We start from the raw sequence: 19,209 nt of genomic DNA, 5'->3' as shown, positions 1-19,209 counted from the left end.
TCTCCTGCTGAAGGCTGCAGCCACAGAGGCAGGGTTTTCTAAAGGGGACAAAAGGTCGGCAAAAGTGACTGGATGTCTAGTCTGGTTTGGCTCCCAGTTGTCGGACTCTAGTACAGTATTTGTTCTTGTGTGCTTCTGTAGATTCTGTTGAAATTGCTGACATCCTTCGAGAGACATACCGCTGTAGCCCTGCTTTCAGTCCTACCTGCACCATGCACAGGGAATCTTTATATAACAGGAATTATTCAGTATATTTAATGTCTTCACCAGCCTATCCAGTGCTTTATTATATTGTAGATCTTTCCCGAACCACTAAACAGATTTTACAAAGACAAAATATATTTGGATGTCAGTTTTTACTAACTTCATCTACAATCTTCAAAAACAAATTGCTTCCTTGAAATGAACTGTGGACTTGATATATTTGTGTAGAGATACTGCTGGTAACATAAGAAATTGTTTATAGCATTCTGACTGTATGCCATTGCAGGACAACATAGTACTGAACTGCAGTATCTGGGATTTATTTAGAGCAAACTGCTATATGTAGGATTTTTACATTCTTTTCTTTCCCCCTAAGTATAGATGTGCAAAATTTGCAACTTCATTTATATTAAACAAGAAGGGAGCCAAGGAGCAATCTGAATTTAGAAAGAAGAACAGCTCCATTACATTTGTGGTAGCCTTGTGTTAACTTTGGGGTCACTTTTATGAAGGTTTGTGTGACATTCAGCATGGAGATAAGGAGAAAACTTGCAAGCTATTCTTTTCTGTGAAATTAATGCTTATATAAGGCACAGAACTGATAACACAGGAAGATGAGTTTGTTTAGCCATAGAAATGTGCAGTGCTAGATAAGAAACAGGAATTAGAGGGCTTTCCCTTTTCTGTTCCTTTATCGTTACATGAGTTTGCTCCGCCCTGTCAGTGCCGTCTGACATCAGGTGCAGCAGGGGGCGTGGCCTTGCTCTGAAATGGGGCTGTGCACCCATTTTAGAGCAAATGCCAGCCAATGCTGTGTATGCCTTAAGGCAGGGAAAGCAGCTCCTGCCCACGCTGTGAATGCAGCGCTACTGATATTTGCTCTGAAATGGAGCATGAGGCCCTATTTCCGAGTGAAGCCGTGCCCTCTGCTTGCTTTCCTCCCTCCCCCAGGCAAGCACACATGGTGGCGGTGGGCAGCTGCAGCGGCCGCTGCGCATGCCACTGCCAGGAGCCAAGCACGCAGGCAGTCCATGAGGCTGCCCGCCGCTTGCCAGCACAGTGGGGTCCCTCCAAACCACCCCAGTCACCCTGCCCTAAAGTTGGGCCTGTGCCCTGTATTCTATGAATAGAATATGCATAGTTCTGGATTCGAGTTTACTGAAGAAATTCTGACATTGAGTTCCTTCTGATCCTGTGTATCTCTCTCCCTGTCCATGCTAGCAATCTGAACCTCTACACTGATAAAACACCATAAAAATCTTGTATTCAGATTCAAGGCTTTTTGTAGTGTTTTACTGATCCGTATATGCTTCTGCGTATTGCTTAAACACCACACCAAAAGAATCACATGCACATTCACAGCAGGTTTCACATGCACAATCACAATAAATTTTCTGGTTCACCATACATTTTATCACATCAGGATTGCTCATTATTGGTGTTTTATCAATTTTAATACAATGTATACAGGGGAAAGAAACAACTAAACTGGAAACTGCAGCAAACAGTGCTCTACAAAAGTTAGAAATTTTGGTGAATTTCTAAGCCTTCTGTTCTACTTTGGAAACAAGATTCAGTAATTCAGAACTCAAACATCCAGGAAATTTAAATGAGGATTTTGAAGATATCACCAATCAAAAGCAGTTGCCATCCAGTCTGGCTCTCCACTACTGTTTCTACAGGCAGAGGGAATAATTTATCTCCCCCACATACTTTTTTTAAAGCTCTCAGTCTCTATTGTGGATTTGAGCAAGGGAAGAAAATGTATTTGTATTGATTGCAGGGCTTTTCCCACTGAATATTATTGGGTTTTTTCCACCCCCCAAATATCAGAAACCAGTCTCGTATTGGTACAAAACACAATTGTCTGAGGCATAATTTTGTGATACATGTTAATTACATTTGGTAAATACCTTTTTGCTCACTCAGACCTTTTAAATTTTAAATTTTATTTTTTTTAAATTGTGATCTGATTGTAATTGATTTTTTTTAAATGTTTTAAAATTGTTTTTGTATTATACTTTGTAGTTCCCCCACATCCTTTTTTTTGGTTTGTTATGGTTTAATGTATGTTTTTATTTCATGTTTCAATGTTGTGTTGTAAGCCACCCAGAGAACCATTTGTTATGGGGTGGCTAACAAAGTTGTTTATTTATATTTATTATTATGCTATGTACGCACAGTCTACCAAATGTTATTGACTGGATTTGGTACTTTAATTATCAGCCCTTTCCAAGGGTCTAGGATAACTACAGAAAAATTAAAGGTATCGTCGTAGTATTCATGCTGCGCCAAGTAGTGTGGCCCCTCCAACAGGCCCTACCTTGATGAGGCAGAGGGGCTTGATGAGGTGGAGGGGCTTGCGAGCTTTGAGAATACAGAGGGCTACGTTGGAGGGTCACCCAAAGACAGGCCTCTGCTGAGAAGCCAGACTAAATGTCCCTAATCTCATAACTATGGTGAGAACAAGAAAAATCTATCCTATACTGGATCGGTTGTCACCCGAGTCAACAAGGGTTGAGTGCTAGAGTCCCTGGGCACTTGTCAAAAAATGGGTTACAGGACTCAGGATCTTCAGCTGAGGAACCAGGGCTGGATACTGTAGAGCTATTTTGGAAGAACAAACTCAGTGTCAAAAAACAATAAATAATAATAATATTTATTTATTTATTTACACTTGTGACAAAATCAGATTGTGAAGTTGCCATTGAAGAAATCCAAGAGACATCATCATTTCTGCTGACTTTCCATATGTTTATGTAATACAACCACTGTATGACCAGTTCCAATGATAAGCACATGTAGATTTGTTTTAGGGTCTATTTTAGATATGTCAGTTAGGATTCAAGGTCCTATCCTAAGTATTTCATTGCTCAAGGCAGAAAACTGGAATGAGAACGCTTCAGAAGGCAGGAGTTTTTGAAGTCTCAGTGCTCAAAAGGACCATATATTTCTTGTTGACTGGTCAGATTAAAGCCTGTTTGGCTATATGTCATAGTTAGACTAGAAAGTGTTACTGTACCAACACTGATGGTAGTATATGAAAAAATAATAGCAATATGAAAGAATGCTTTGGAAAAAACCAGCAGCAGTTCCCAGCTATTTGTGCTTACTTTTGGTGTTCTGTAAGCTACAGTGACTTTGTTCATCACTTCAAGAGACTGTTGAGACATATCTTTTTTCCATTATGGACAGCCAAACAATGTATACTAATTCTGGAACCTTCTTAGAGAAAAACAGGATGATTTCATATTAATCACTGAAATTTGCATGAAATAGTCTGACCATTTGAAGCTGTCCAAAGCTCCCATATGATGAACTTGGGTTAGTTTTAACATGTCATTGGTTACTGGAAGAGAAGAGGATTTGGAACTGGAACAAACATTTTAATCAAGGCCCTGACAATAAAGAAGAGGCTAGGAATTGTGTGTTGGATTGTTTAGGTTAGAGGAAATGTGTTATTCACAGTAAGGCTCTCAGGTGCAACTAGATGTGATTTTAAACACATTTTGCTTTGCATGTTGATTTTGGTTTTGATAAAAATCAGCCATTGGGGGACTGATCAGGATTATATTGGGTGGAGGGTATTTAATCCTTTCCCCCTCTATAGGGGCCTCAATCTGGATCAGGTTTTGCTGATCCAGATTGTTTGCTAGAGGTTGGTAGTAAAAGCCATATTATTCAAAGACTCCTTTGTGCACTAAGAAGTATTTTCTCTTTTTTGCAAAATAAAATAAAATCATCCTTAAGATAGAAAGGAATGCTGATATTATGGAAATTAGAGCTGAAAAAGACATCCCAACTCATACGGGTTTTACTTCTCATTAACCAAAACAATGCATTATTTATGTTCAATAGGTGGGAAACATTGTGCAGTTTCAATGCAAAAAAGGATATCTTCTTCAAGGATCTACAACTCGCACCTGCCTTCATGATCTTATGTGGAGTGGGATTCAGCCAGAATGTATACGTAAGTTCAAGGGGGAAACAGTAAAATGATAATATGGCCAGTCATTTCACTCTCAGCCTAACCTACTTCACAGGGTTGTTGTGAAAGAGAAACTTAAGTATGTAGTACACCGCTCTGGGCTCCTTGGAGGAAGAGCGGAATATAAATGTATTATTTATTATTATTATTATTATTATTTTATTTATTAAGTAGTCAGTATATCTCAGGCATTTGTTCTCTGGCATGGTATGCATAAAGTGGCTGACATACCATTCAAGGGTATGTCAGCCCAGTAATGTGGGGATGCAAATTACACGAATTGCACAAATACTGATACATAAGATTAGGCCCACTGGAAACAATGGGCTTGTGGATGTTTAATACATTGTATCCAATAGGTTGAATGTATCCAATAGGTTATAGCTTCCTATTTACAGATAACATTTGAAGTGTGAAACATTTTAGTGTTGTGCAAATGATTCAGATCATCATAAAATAAGCTGGACTGTATCAGACACTTTGCCCTCATGGCTTTACTGATCTGTTTTTTACCCTGTCAGTACCAAAAAGCAGACATGATGTGGTTCCACCCAAAAACAAAAACTTAGAAGCAACTCTGGGAAAGGGGCTAAATTGGATCTGGGAAGTGAAATGAGTGAGGCAGTAGTGACCATTTCCTCTGGATTATTATCCCACTTGAAATTGCTGCAAAAGTTGCTATTAGCCCTACTGGAAGGGGAGGGGCATAGAAGTATGTATCTGTATGTGTCTTTTCCCCATCAGTGGGGCTAATAGGCTGGGTAGGTGACTGGAGCGCAGGTGGAGGAGAACTCAGTTTGAATTTGACAGGATGGAGCATGTGACCCACTTGAGGGCTTACGTGGAGGCAGTGCGTACGACAAAAAAGAAGTTCTGGTTGGTTTGCATTGCTTCTGCGGATTCACATTCAGCAGAGTTATCCCGGGTAGTGAGGAGTCTAATTTCTACTCCTTCTGTTTCTAATCGGCTCCCGGAGGTGCTCTACTGTGATGCCCTCAGTGGGTTATTTGCAGACAAAATCTCCTGTATTCTGGCCAACTTGGATTCCACTTTTTCTGCAGGGTCTACAAAGGAGATGTCCAGCAATCCTTCTTGTAGTATTAGGTTTGATCAGTTTCAATCTGTGATTCCTGAGGATGTGGACAAGCTGCTTGGAGCAGTGCAGTCCACCACTTGTTCTCTGGACCCTTGCCCGACTTGACTGCTTCGATCTAGCAAGGAGATTATTCGAGGAGGCCTGGTGAATATCATAAATGCATCGCTGAGGGAGGGTAAGGTGCCTCCATGCTTGAAGGAGGCAATAATTAGACCGTTTCTTAAGAAGCCTTCCCTAGATCCCTCGGTGATGGGTAATTATAGGCCAATCTCTAATCTCCCTTGGTTGGGCAAGGTGATCGAGAGGGTGGTGGCCGACCAGCTCCAGGCGGTTTTGGAGGAAACTGATTATCTAGACCCATTTCAAACTGGCTTTAGAGCGGGCTATGGGGTTGAGACACCTTGGTTGGCCTGATGGATGACCTATATCGGGGAATCGACAGAGGGAGTGTGACTTTGTTGGTTCTCTTGGATCTCTTGGCGGCATTTGATACCATCAACCATGGTATCCTTCTGGGTCGCCTGGCGGAGTTGGGGAAAGGAGGCATTGCTCTGCAGTGGTTCCGCTCCTATCTCTTGGGCATATCCCAGATGATGGAGCTTGGTGACAGTTGCTCTTCTCAACGAGAGCTGTTATATGGAGTCCCTCAGGGCTCCATTCTGTCACCAATGCTTTTCAATATTTACATGAAACCGCTGGGTGAGGTCATCAGGAGATTTGGTGCTGGGTGTTATCAGTATGCTGATGACACCCAAATCTACTTCTTTCTTTCATCTGCTTCATCAGGAAATGGCGTTCATTCCCTAAATACCTGCCTACAGGCAGAAATGGGCTGGATGAGGGATAACAAATTGAAGCTGAATCCAAGCAAGATGGAGGTACTCATTGTAGGGGCTCAGAATCTGAGGGATGAGTTAGATCTCCCTGTGCTGAATGGGGTTACACTCCCCCGGAAGGAGCAGGTACACAGCTTGGGGGTACTCCTGGTTCCAGGCCTCACTCTGGTATCTCAGGTGGAGGCTGTGGCCAGGAATGCTTTTTATCAGCTTAGGCTGATCCATTCCTAGAGGAGGATGACCTCAGAACAGTGGTGCACCAGCTGGTAACCTCCAGGCTTCACTACTGCAATGCGCTCTACGTGGGGCTGCCTTTGTACGTAGTTTGGAAACTTCAGTTAGTTCAAAATGCGGCAGCAAGGTTGGTCTCTGGGGCAACCCGGAGAGACCATATTATGCCTTTTTTGAAATAGCTGCACTGGTTGCCAATATGTTTCCAAGCAAAATACAAAGTGTGGTTATTACCTTTAAAGCCCTGAATGGCTTAGGTACAGGTTACCTTAAAGAGCATCTTCTTCGGTCTGATCCCCACTGCACGCTAAGATCATCTGAGGAGGTCCGGCTCCAGTTGCCACCAGCTCATCTGGTGGCAACCCAGAGGCGGGCCTTCTCTGTAGCCGCTCCTAGACTGTGGAATGCGCTCCCTGCAGACATCCGTAATTTGAATTATTTATTGAAATTTAGGAGAGCCTTAACGACCTACCTGTTCGGCCTGGCCTTCCAGTGCTCTTAAATTGTTTTAAAGGGTCTTTGATGTTTTTGAACCGCCCTGAGCTATTTGTAAGGGCGGTCTAAAAATTGAACAAATAAATAATAGCTGCCCCTCACTTTTGTGTATTAGACACATTGATTACTGAAGACAAGGTCTTCCCTGTGTTCTGGTTACAGAACTGCCTTGCCAGGTACATACACACTAGCACCACCTTGCTAAGTTTTACATACCAGGTCAAAACACTTTTATTTCCCACACTTCAAAATAAATGGTGATTAAATTTAGGGCTGCCTTTCACTCTTATTGCAGCACTTTGTACTGTATCCTGGTTTTATGTAGTCTTTTGCAATACATTAAGGTCGTTCTCATGACCAAAACTTAACCAGCCTGGGGAGGGCTCGGGAGAAGGCCGGAAACTTCCTACATTCCCCCACACGATCAGCGCCACTCCAGGTCTTCCCAGAAGTGTGCATCCACACGACCGGTGCGTGAGCACTCCAGGAGGAGCCAGGGGGAAAGCAGACTGCAACCTCCTGCATCCCACAATACACTGGATGAGGAGCACGGCACATTGGGTATTTTCCCCACTGCTGGGCACACTTACTGCCTGTTTCTATGAACGCTTGGCCTCAGGCAGCCCGAGTGTTCACATGCTCCAAGAGTGAGGGAGGATGTGTGCGCATTAACCTGGGCACTTTTAGCCCAGGTTTAAAAAACAAACAGCTACCTGGCTGGAGAGCACCAGGATCAGGACCGATCCCAGCACTTCACACAACCAACTCTACCCAGGTAGGGCTGTACAAACCCGGGTAGAGCTGGTCCTGTGAACGACCGTATTGTGTTGTATCTTGATGTTGTGATGTTATGATTTAATAACATCTACCTGTTTTTCTTAATTATAAGTACCTTGACTTTAACTTTATCCAGCTAGAAGGAGAGACATCAACTCCCTTCATCATATATACATACATACAGTACATACATACATACTAGCAGCTTCAGGGATGATTTTATTTGGGGAAATGGTACAGGGAGAAGGTATAGCTCTCCAAACACACTGCAGAATATAAATGCAACCTAAGAACCCACTGCTATGCTGGAGTAGGTCTATAGTTCACAGCAATGCTATAGTTCCTGCAGCTAAGGAGAGAGAGATCAAGGGCATGCCCTCTACCTTGTAATATAATTAGCTGCATATCATCATATCTGGGCTTGAATTTAGCATAATAGTACTGTATATTTTGTCATATTGAATATAAATTATTGCTTTCTTTTTAGCGCACAGTTGTAAACAGCCAGAATCTCCAGACCATATGAATGTTGCAGGAATGGACCTTCCCTCCCTTGGTTATACTCTGATATATACCTGCCAACCAGGATTCTTCCTAGCAGGAGGATCAGAACACAGAGTCTGCAGATCTGATGGCACTTGGACTGGGAAAGTTCCTGTTTGTGAAGGTAATTTCTTGCCTTTCCTGCTTGCTGTCTTAGGACAAAAGTAGATGGGTGTAGCTATAATTGAACAAAGGAGGGATTTAGGGCTGCCATATGGAAAAGACAAGTGGAAAAGAGGATGCATAGAAGATGGAATTTCAGCAAACACTGCTAGTTATGCAGGGAAAAGAAAGGCTGTACCTGCTGAAATTCCATGCACCTCTTAAAGGTTTGGGAGACCTTCTTTTCTGTATGGCAGCTCTACCCTGGGCCTATGAGGGAGTGGTGGCCAACTGCTGGGTAAACAGCTTGCTCCTCACACTCCCCTCCCACCTCTCTAAAGAAGGGGGTGGGGCAGGAACTCATTTTCACATTTTGTTCCAGGCCCTACTCCAAGCTTGCTACACCCCTGGAACTAGATATAAGAGAAACAGAACTGCAAGCTCTGTATATAGCACAGTAGCTACCTCGAGTATTATTGTACTGGCGGGGTGGGGTGTGCATGAAACAGATTATGCGTGGTTCCACATAATCCACTGATCATTCTGTTGGGACAAGTGGTTGAGACAGTTGTTCTGATGAAACAATCTCGGAAAATTCTGAGATAGTTCCGAGGGCCATTTTAGAATCCAAAATGGTTCTGGCCCCTATGCATGCAGGGTGGCCATTTGCATGGTGGTGCTGACCACACAAATGGCCACTGGGAGTACACAGAGGCAAGAACAGTGCCATTTTGGATTCCAGAATGGATGCCATTTTGGATTCCAAAATGGATTTTGGATTCCAAAATGGCACTCAGAACGTTCCAAGTTGGAATGGGCTCATTCCATTCCAAGCTTGGAACAGGACCTTCATTTTAAGGGTTTTCTTTTCCAAACATGGGACACTAGAGACTGCCTGTTACGAGACAGAACATTTCAACATCCCTAACAAAAATAATAAATAAATAAATTCTATGCTCAGCTTTTTTTTTTTTTTTACATCAAAACTTCCAGAGATTATTTTTCTAAACAGAAATATCAGAGCTCTTACATTCCAGTGAGCCATGATCTTCAGTCCTAATTGTGCTGGGGCAGGCTGTGATTATTCAGTAACAAGGGAAATAATAAAAAGTCCTTTTTCTTGTATTATTATTTCACACACTTCAGGAAAGCCCTGGCATAGTGAATATTCTGAGGGTGAACACTGGCTATCATGGGGTTTTCTTTTGTAAAACGTGATGTCTGTAAAATAAATTAATTGGGAGGCAGACAGCAGGAGAGAAAGGCCTCATGTCTTGTATTCAGTTGTGCAAGATACTATGAAGGAGGGCTAGCTTCCAAATAGTATGGTCGAGCATAAAGTAGCCAAACCCTTTTGATCTTATTGATACATACGGAAAACTTGAAAAAGCTTGTTACTTTCAGATGGAAAGGTCATTAGGAGAAAAAGCAGTGTGTTCTCCTGTCCTCTCTTGGTGATGATGAAAATAGTTTTCAGAGAAAAATGACGCTACTGGTGATTTTCTAGGAATAAAGAATTATGTTGCTTTCATCTGTCTTATAGTGATCCAAGTTGCAAAAGACATCACAGTAATAACGATCCATGTAGCAGTGGTAACTTCTTGTTCCATTTCAGAAACATTCTGTTCTTGAAATTTGTAACTTTTTACCAGGCCTAGTATAGGAGAAATAGTAATTGTGACTTTGGTTTATAGAAGCATAGAACTCATGGCAATTTCAGAAACTATTAACTTTACATTTCTAACACTGAGACCCATTTCTCATGCTTGGTGTCCCCCATATAATTATCAGTCTCATCAGTTGCTTTATATTGTATCTATTTTATTACTGTTGTGCATAGTCGTGTACTGGAGGGTTGAGGTACAAATATTTTAAATAAATTACAATCAGGGTAAAGAAAAACACAGCTGTCCACTTTAAATGGATTACATTATATTCTACTTTGATTCTAGCTAAGTGAAGATAGACTATGAATATAAACTTGATGTGCTGTTCTCTTCTCTAGAATTGAAATTGCACTAATACACCCTAATACAAAATATGCATTTATATGGTAATATGATCTACCTACCTACCTACCTACCTATATGTCTATCATATTTTTATATCTCCTGATATGTACATCTCTAGGCAATGTACAACATTTAAAATATTTAAGTCACAGATTAAAATATATGGCACAATAAAAACAATAGAATAAAATAATCATTAAAACAAAAATTTAAAATTATTAAAATTGAATTGAATTAAAATCAGCTACCCAAAAATTCTGCTTTACGGTTTTCTCTACTTACTGAACAGATACACGGCAAACACACTTTTGATTTTAATGGCTTTGGTTTTCATCCTTGGACACTTGTATCCAGTTGTACCTATAATGCATTGTAGGAAGAACAGCTATCACAAGATCGCATCATAATATGTTACATGTGGCTGTATTAGAAATCACAAGAGTTTTGGTTATGTTTCTGTGCTTAACTCTCCCCGACTTTTCTTTACTTATATCAACAGCTGGTTCCAAAATACTGGTAAAAGACCCTAGGCCAGCATTGGGAACACCAAGTCCCAAACTGAATGGTGAGTCTTTTGATTTAACAATTTACTGCTAAGCTAAGAAACAGAAATGACACCATTTGAGTAGCTTATAATAGACAGGATATTATATATAAAATATATATAATAAAATAATATACAGGAGAAATCTCACAAATTTGTCTTTTGGAACTTTGAAGCTAATGCATGTATGGTAAAATTGAATCAAAGCACAGGATAGGAATTACTAGACAGCTGTGGGAAGAGATATGCAAGCAAGTGGGAAGAGATATGGAAGCTAGGGATGTTATTTTAAAGGACTGTTGTTTTCCCCAAATGCATGTATCTTGGTATCTTAGATCAATTTAGATATTCAATAATTTTTTTAAAAAAATCTAACTTAAGAAAATAAGACAGTAACTGCTTGAAGTGATGTGGTCAACTGGGTAGCCAAGAATTTGCTCCTTTTGTTTTGTCACCCACTCCAAGCTGTGATTCTGTATAAATTGCCTTGCACTGGTTGCCAAGAGAGTTCTCTGGTGCATCACAATAACAAGTGCTCTAATGAAGTAACACATGTAGATGCTATTTATAGCAGTGATTTTGCACCACTTCTATGCTAACGATTAGTGTGAACTGAGTTTGTAAGTACTTTGTATCACTCTTGTACACTATCACACTCTGTAAACAAAAGTAAGGGGGAATTGGTTTTTAGAGGTATCATGCAATTGTGTATCAACAACTTTGAATTTTAACCCATGCAATGTTACTTTTTAAAAATCCTACATCCAGATCAAAGACTAGCTTTTCCCCCCCTTTGGCTGAGAATAGCTTCATTATCCCCTGTTGTCAAATTGGCCCTGTGGTATGTTTGCAAACTTCAACAATGTTGAAGGCAATTAAGTGAAGAAATAAAATTTGTTCCTTTATTTCAGGGCTCATCCATATGTGCATTTTTGCACATTTTTAGAGTATGATATATGGTATCCTGATATAGAAAAACATAAGGAAGATGCATGCAGCATATGAGTTATGGAGACATTTTTGGAGCTTGCAAAAGTATTTTCTCTCTGCAACTTGTAGAGTAACAAAAGAACATTAGCTGAAGAAATTATTGTTATCTACAGGTTTATAAAAGTTAATAATTCTAGGGTTGCTACATGACTTCATCTAGTTCAAGCAGGGTGATATGTGTACAGAACCAAACTTAGTGCATATACATCCTGTGCAGATGTACATCTGGATGCACATCTATATCCACATTCTGTTGCTCATTTGGGTACCATTTAAATGACTGGTTGATATGGACAGGAATATAATTGGTACTATATCTAGATTGCACTAAGACTGGGCCTGGTATGTTTTTCTTCAATGGAGTTAATCTTTGGGTGTCAGGACATTATCACTTGTGAAGTTCTGTTTGTCATGAGTACACACGTTAAGAAATGGATGGGCTTTGTATCTCATCCTTATACAAAAAGAGCTATAATGGACATCAGGTGCTTTCTGACATTCTTATGAGTAATTCAAAGTTGTCACTGCTTTTTCTTATTGATTCTTTTCCTATGTTAAATATACCCAGTTCCTTCAGCCTTTCTTCATGTGTCTTAATTAGAAATGAACTAAAGGGGGTAGTCACCTTTTGAACACTTTTGCCCTCTTAAGACATTAAATAAGAAAACACAGTACACAAGTACAGCATCTATAATGGGACCAGGAGTTCCATCCTGATCCCATCACTTACCCCTCATAGGGGCCTCATGGATATGCCGGCGTTAGTCTGAAGAAGCTGATCACATATAATTGAATTTGGGCATTTCTGTGATTTCTGTGACATGCCAGCCTCCCAGTCACAGAAATGCCCACATTCCTCTTCAGACGAATGCCAGTTTATCTGTGAGTGGCACCTGCAAGGGGTGAGTGATGGGGGAGACCTGCAAGGTTTGAGGTGAGCCTTCTGGCCCCATCTTAGATGTACAGCATATTTTATTTAATGCACGGCTGCACAACTTCAGCCCTCCAGTTAGAATCACTGCTCATCTTTGTTCATTCATAATCTTCTTTGGTGCAAAATGATGAATAAACTTGAATAAACTTAGAAAGAATCCACTCTCATTTTGTACCAGAGAATCTACTCTCAGAACACTTCAGACATTGAAAACAACAAAACCCATAGCCCCATGGGCTTGTCATTTTGGGGGTGATTGGCACCCTATGTGCACTACACCACAACCTGCTCTGGGCCACCCTGGTGCCCCTCAAGTGGAGTTATGGGGCTGCTGAAATTCCCCATTATTCCCTATGGGGGCAAAACTTAAAAAAACTTCTTTTAAAAAAAATCACCCCTTTGCCCAGTTTTTTTGAAATCTGGGTGGTAGCTTCCTTGCACCCATTGGGCCCTACCACCCACCACAACCCACTCTGGGCCACCCTAACCCCCGCCCCCACCAGGAGTTATAACTAAGGCTGATGAAATCCCCTTTATTCCCTATGGGGAAAAGCTTAAAGATGTATGAACTTCAAAATATTTTTTAGAAATCACCCCTTTGCCCAATTTCTTTGAAATCTGGGTGGTAGCTTCCTTGCACCCATTCAGCACTATCACCCGCCACAACCCACTCTGGGCCACCCTGGTGCCCCCCATGTGGAGCTATAAGGCTGCTGAAATCCCCATTATTCCTTATGGGAGAAAGCTTAAAGATGCACAAACTTTTTTAAAAAATCGAAAATCACCCCTTTGCCCAATTTCTTTGAAATTTGGGTGGTAGCTTCCACCCATTGGGCACTATCACCCACCCAACTCTTTTGCCCCCAGAACCCCCTTTTTGCCCCAAATCAGTTCATATTTTGAAAATTTGGGTACAAATTGAATCTGGAGTGATGGGGGGGCATTTGGACCCCAAACAAAGTGGGGGTTATTCAGTTCAGGTACAAATTGTATTAAAAATTTGATTTGTGCACATCCCTAATAGATATAGTGATTAGAGATAGTAGCAACATTAACAATGGCAAATTGTTCTATTAGCTGGCAAATTTGTGCCAGCTAATAGTTTTGAGTTAATTGTTAATTGGTTTGGTTTTGCTTTGGTTGTTTGTTTGTTTTTTGCTGGACTAAGACTGTAAATAAAACTTTTTTATTTACAGTGACTGCTGTGAAAAAGAATTGATGTTTTTCCATCCAGAATTAGGCAATAATTGATCTCATTGACTGGGATCACCCATGTGAGCAGTTCAGGAAGTACTGCCCTCAATCAACTTTAATAGTGCTTGGTGATGTTGTCACATAGTTAATCTGATTGGCTCCATAGCACCAAGTTGTTGTCATGTTTATTATGTGTTCATACAGTGATGACAGCCTTTGGGAATCAAATTTGGGCCCTAGGTTTCCACTTGCCTATTCCTAACTTACATTCAGTTTTAACTACTTGCAATGCAATCCTATATTTGCAGTATATCAGCCTTCCAAAGCAAGAAAGACAAACCTGAGAGCCTATTTCCTAATATAAGACTGCTACCACTAACATTATTTTTTAGTATTGCTATAACATCAGTACAATAGAACATTAGGTCTGGACTGGAGTTTCTATTTGTAGGTGTGATCTATCCAAATTAAGCATCTTAGTGGTTACATAATTCCCTTACTGAAGTGGCTGGCTGAAATCCTAACAAAACATTAATGCAAGAAACAGCAGTTCTCCTGAAGAGTTCCAGTCCACACTAAATTTCACAGGTGCTAATGAGCGTGTGTGGGAATTTTAATGACCTCCCCTTCTGCATCACCCAAAAGATCACCAGAAAATATGCCTCTGAGGACTGTACAACCCACAGGACATATTTTCAGGTAGCACAGAGTGCTTCCTGGGAAAGGAGAGGTTGTCAAATTTTCCACCCTTGCTAAATCAGCAGTGGAAGCTGCTAAATCAGCAGTTAGTTGAACTTTTCATAAATACTGGTACTTCTCTCATTGCACCAGTTTCATTACTCAGGATGTCAGCCATGGGAAATTTAAAAATGCTTAATATTAGCTGGATCTTTCTGTCTGGTGTGTGTGTGTGTGTGTGTGTGTGTGTGTGTGTGTGTTTTACATTTTTGAGAAGCGTTTTTTAAAATATTTATTATACAGTTAAGTATGCAGTTGGCACTGTCACTACCATTCAACGTGATGAATTATATACATATAAACTATAATGCAATAACCTGTCATTTAGCTAGCATTTTTGGTCCAAGAGTTGATACTCCAAAGCACCTGAGCTCTAAATATAGACATGAAGGAAGATAGGAGCGAGGAGGGAGAGAGGGAGATGGGTGGGTGGTAGCCCATGGTAGCACAATTAAGCACACCTCCTGTCCCCACCCCAGCATCGCTATTTTATCTTCATCATCATTTTGTCCCTTCCGTACTTGCTTTGTTCTTGTTGTTACCAGTTATGCTAATATTTTGTTTGGTCAAATTTCTTAAATAATTGGAGCATGAAATCAGGAATGGCGAATACAGCAAATGAGACTGGAGGAAGAGAAGGGCTGCTGTTTTGTGGCTGTTGGTTGGCAATTTATTGTTAGGATAATAGCCCAGAATAGTCTGCTGGTGGGAGCTGATGGTTAGAATGGAGATGGAGTGTATTTGAATGAACATCAACTTAGATATTACTTTAAGCAAACACTATGCAGCTGTGTACTTGTTTTTGCTATGTAAAATACTATGTGTGGTACCTCAGTTTGAATCAGCATCACGGCAGCATGAGCAACCCTTTGCTCCCACTACAGTCCTAATCCGGACTGTTCCCCAAAGGATGATGAAGTGTTCTGAGTGTAGATTTTCTGGTAGCAGATGAGAGTGGATTCATGGTTTGTCATTGAAAATCTCATATGCTACCAGATAATCTACACCCAGAACACCTCAGAAACAACAAAACCCCTTTCCCCATGGGTTAGCAACCCATGGGGGTGGTTGGTACCCTATGTGCACTACACCACCTCTCGCTCTGGGCCACCCCAGTGCCCCCCAAGTGGAATTATGGGACTGATGAAACCTCCATTATTCCCTATGGGGGAAAATCTTAAAGACGTGTAAACTTCATTAATCCTTTAAAAATCAGCCCTTTGCCCAATTCCTTTGAAATAATTGTGGTAGCTTCTTGCCCCCATTGGGCACTACCACCCACTCTACTCCGCTCTAGGCTACCCCTTTCCCCCAGAAGTGAAATGATACAATCTGTTTGGTGGCAGGACCCATTGGGGCACTACCACCCGACCCACTCTTCCACCCCTGAAGCCCCCGTTCTGCACCGAATCTACCCCAAAGAACATAACAGCACACATCAACAACAACAGAGCTTTGCAAGGAACCAGGTTTCCAAAGCAAGATCACAAAGATGCAGCAGACTAGGCCCTAAGCGAACAACATTGCCTTGTTCTCTCTCCCCCAAGCATTTTTTGTCCACAAGCAACAGAGACACAGCTACATCTGTGGCACCTGGCCATAAAAGTGGGATAAGTTAGGAAGGGTGCAAACAACAACATTCTGCCAGTGGAACAGTGAGGTTTGCTCCCACCTACCCAAGTAGAAAAGTGATGATCCTGACAACAATGGCACACAACTTTTGGTGCATTTTTTGACATTTCTGCAATAGATTGGAGCCTGTGGCACCACACAACCTATTTGATGCAAGCAATCTAGTTTGAATAAAAATGATGATGATGCTAGAAGGAGAGAAAGAGAGAGAACCTCCCCAAAATACAGCACAACATCAAACCATCCAAGGCATTTTAATTGCATTTATTTATTTATTTATTTATTTATTTATTCATTCACACACACATTGAAACTAGGAAACAGATACAAGGGACCAGATAGGGTAAGGTAACAGAGACACAATAGCAGATACAATATAACTATGGATTGAACAGCATAGATACAATTAACTAATACAACAATAATGATTAAGGAATATCATACAAGAGGCTGCTGGGCAGAGAATATCATTATGGGGCAGAGGGCAGGCTTCTGTTTTTTAAAAGTGCCCCTCCAAAAAAATCTCTTTGGAATGGGAAAAGAAGACAGACTTGGTTTTTTTTAACCATGAGGCTACACTACCACCTACTAGTACTAGCTAATGATGATCCCTCCCACACAGAACCCCTGTTTAAACTTCTTCTAACCTAAACAACATGTAACTTTTAAAATTCAATTGCAACCCCAAACCAAACAGGGAAAAAAACCCAAGAGTACAGAATTCCAGTGGGAGGTGTGGGGGGTGTGGGGGTGAAAATGGGGGTACATTCACTCAGTCTAGGGCTGGTGACACTGGTGGCTGGAACAGACACACAGGCACAGGCAGGCAGCGATTCTCTCAAGGGGGTGAAAAAAAAATCTCCTGTAACAAAAAAGCAATGCAGCAGATAAATCCATTCCCAGGCTGGCATACAGTACTAGCCATAGCAGGCTGGCAGCTGGGCTCAGGCTGGCAACAAGGCAGGCACAGGCAATGGCTGCATGGCATCATGGCAACTTGAGGCATGCAATGCAAACTAGTTCTCGTTCTCTCTCTCTCTCTCTCTCTCTCTCTCTTCAATGAGGCAGAAAGGCAGAATGGCAACAGAGTAACTATCCTGTTGAATGAATTGAAAACCCCTCCTAGAACTCCCTCCACTTTTGCCCCCTTCTTCAACCCTTCCCCTGGCCAATGTGGGGTCAGTAAAGAGTGGAAAGAGGCAAAAGAGCCAATAGGGAACAAGAAGGGAATCGTCAGCAGGTCAGCCCATGCTTTAGGTCACCAATCAGAAGGCTGGAAGGGCGGGAAATTCAAAGAGACGTCAAAAACAAAATGGAGACTGACTCAGAGATTGCCACAAAATGGAGGTCTGAAACAACAAAACATTTGTAGCCAAAACAGGGATGATTCATTTTGTATACAAAACTGATAATACAATTTTTGAAAAGCCAGATGTGAAAAGTATTAAAGGTGCCAGCCAGATACAAAAAGTATTGCCCTAGTCTTCTTGCTCTCTGCTCTTATGACAGCACATTTTTTCCTCCTCCTTGCCCACTATCATTTGCTGAGATAAGAAATAAGGGATGCTTTTGAAAATAGATCCATCATCACAAAGTGATAAGTTCAGGAAGAAGAAATAATGGCTTACAGGAACAGCTGCATAACTTTGATAGCTCTTTCTGTGTCATACTTCCTGCCTATATTAGGATTGGGAATTAGTGGTGAGTGGGCAATTTTGTTAAGAATTTCTTTATACATCTGGAAAAAAAGAATGGAAATTCCATAGCGATTGATGGACTCACATTCATTTGACTTGTTTGAACACAAGAATTTAATATGCAGGTGCCAAAGTACGCTTTAAATCTTGAGATTTAAAAGTGGTAATCTTTTGGCTGGAAAACTGAGAATGAGCAGCAATCATTTGGCTAAATCATCTAGAACCTTTTCAGTACAAGCCAAAGCCTATTAAAGCAGAAATCTGTCCAAGTATAATGGGACTTACTCTCTGGTAATTGTAGCCTTAGGGCCATGCTACACATGACTTAGAGCACATTACTAGGCCTGTCTGGCTTATTTTTTAACTGAGTAGACAGCAGCAAGATCAGTTCCTCCATTCAGGACTGCAGGGGGCAGGGAGGCTTCAAACATAACCCTCTGCCACTGTCTCAGTCCTGATCAAGCTCTCTATGCACACTATTTAATTATTCTAAAGCCTCTCTACATGTCCCCACCATGGACCCAAACCTCAATCCACTGCTATTTTCTCAGTTAAAATCAAGTTAAAACCAAGCTGCTTAGCCCTAATAATGGGTTTAATATCATGAGTGGTTTGGTCCATAGATTTGGTCCTTAGGTACTTCAGCACATAGGACATTTATTCTCTCACAGCTCTCCCCACCTATTCAATCCCATCTAGCTGAATCACTGATCAACTCTTGCCATCCAGCATGGATCTGTGAATTGGTATAGATTAGCTACTGATTTCAACTGTGCATATTGCCTGGTTTGTTTGTTTTTTGCTGTTTACCTGTCTCGCGAGACAGTTCAGGGTGATTCTTGGGAACAGAAGGCAACAGCAGCAGCAGCAGAATCAAACTCTATTACAGATGTTTGTGGTGGGTGGGGGAAGGAATCCTTCAGAGAAACTGTGCATTGTGGTGCTAAATGAATTCAATAGAAATAAATCTCATTAATGAGATCACTTATGGGTTCTGCTCTGAAGGGCCTCCTGATCTTTAGGGGAAGAACATTTCAGGGAAATATTATGCTGTGCATTTTATCACACATGCTCAGACCAATGTCACTTAAACACATTTGTACCTAGTTGCACATCCATGGCTGGAGCACCAACTCAGATTATCTGTGGAAATTCTATATTTGAAGCTAAGGGAATTACCTGGAATGCTAGGGGAC

At 41.1% G+C, this 19,209-nt stretch overlaps 1 protein-coding gene across 6 annotated transcripts in view; it reads left to right on the top strand.

The window, feature by feature from the left end:
- CSMD3 (CUB and Sushi multiple domains 3) overlaps positions 1-19,209 on the top strand; it is a 1,041,917-nt gene that overhangs the window by 986,578 nt on the left and 36,130 nt on the right. For all 6 annotated transcript variants that reach the window (XM_053246219.1, XM_053246218.1, XM_053246216.1 and 3 more), the window contains 3 exons: positions 4,063-4,174; positions 8,115-8,294; positions 10,784-10,849. In XM_053246219.1, coding sequence (XP_053102194.1) covers positions 4,063-4,174; positions 8,115-8,294; positions 10,784-10,849 — 358 coding nt within the window. The remainder of the gene's footprint in view (positions 1-4,062; positions 4,175-8,114; positions 8,295-10,783; positions 10,850-19,209) is intronic.

Source organism: Hemicordylus capensis, chromosome 4 (assembly GCF_027244095.1).
Source record: "Hemicordylus capensis ecotype Gifberg chromosome 4, rHemCap1.1.pri, whole genome shotgun sequence".
Taxonomy (NCBI): Eukaryota; Metazoa; Chordata; class Lepidosauria; order Squamata; family Cordylidae; genus Hemicordylus; species Hemicordylus capensis.
Note: the sequence above shows the minus strand (reverse complement) of the source record. Positions and strands in the feature narration are given on the sequence as shown.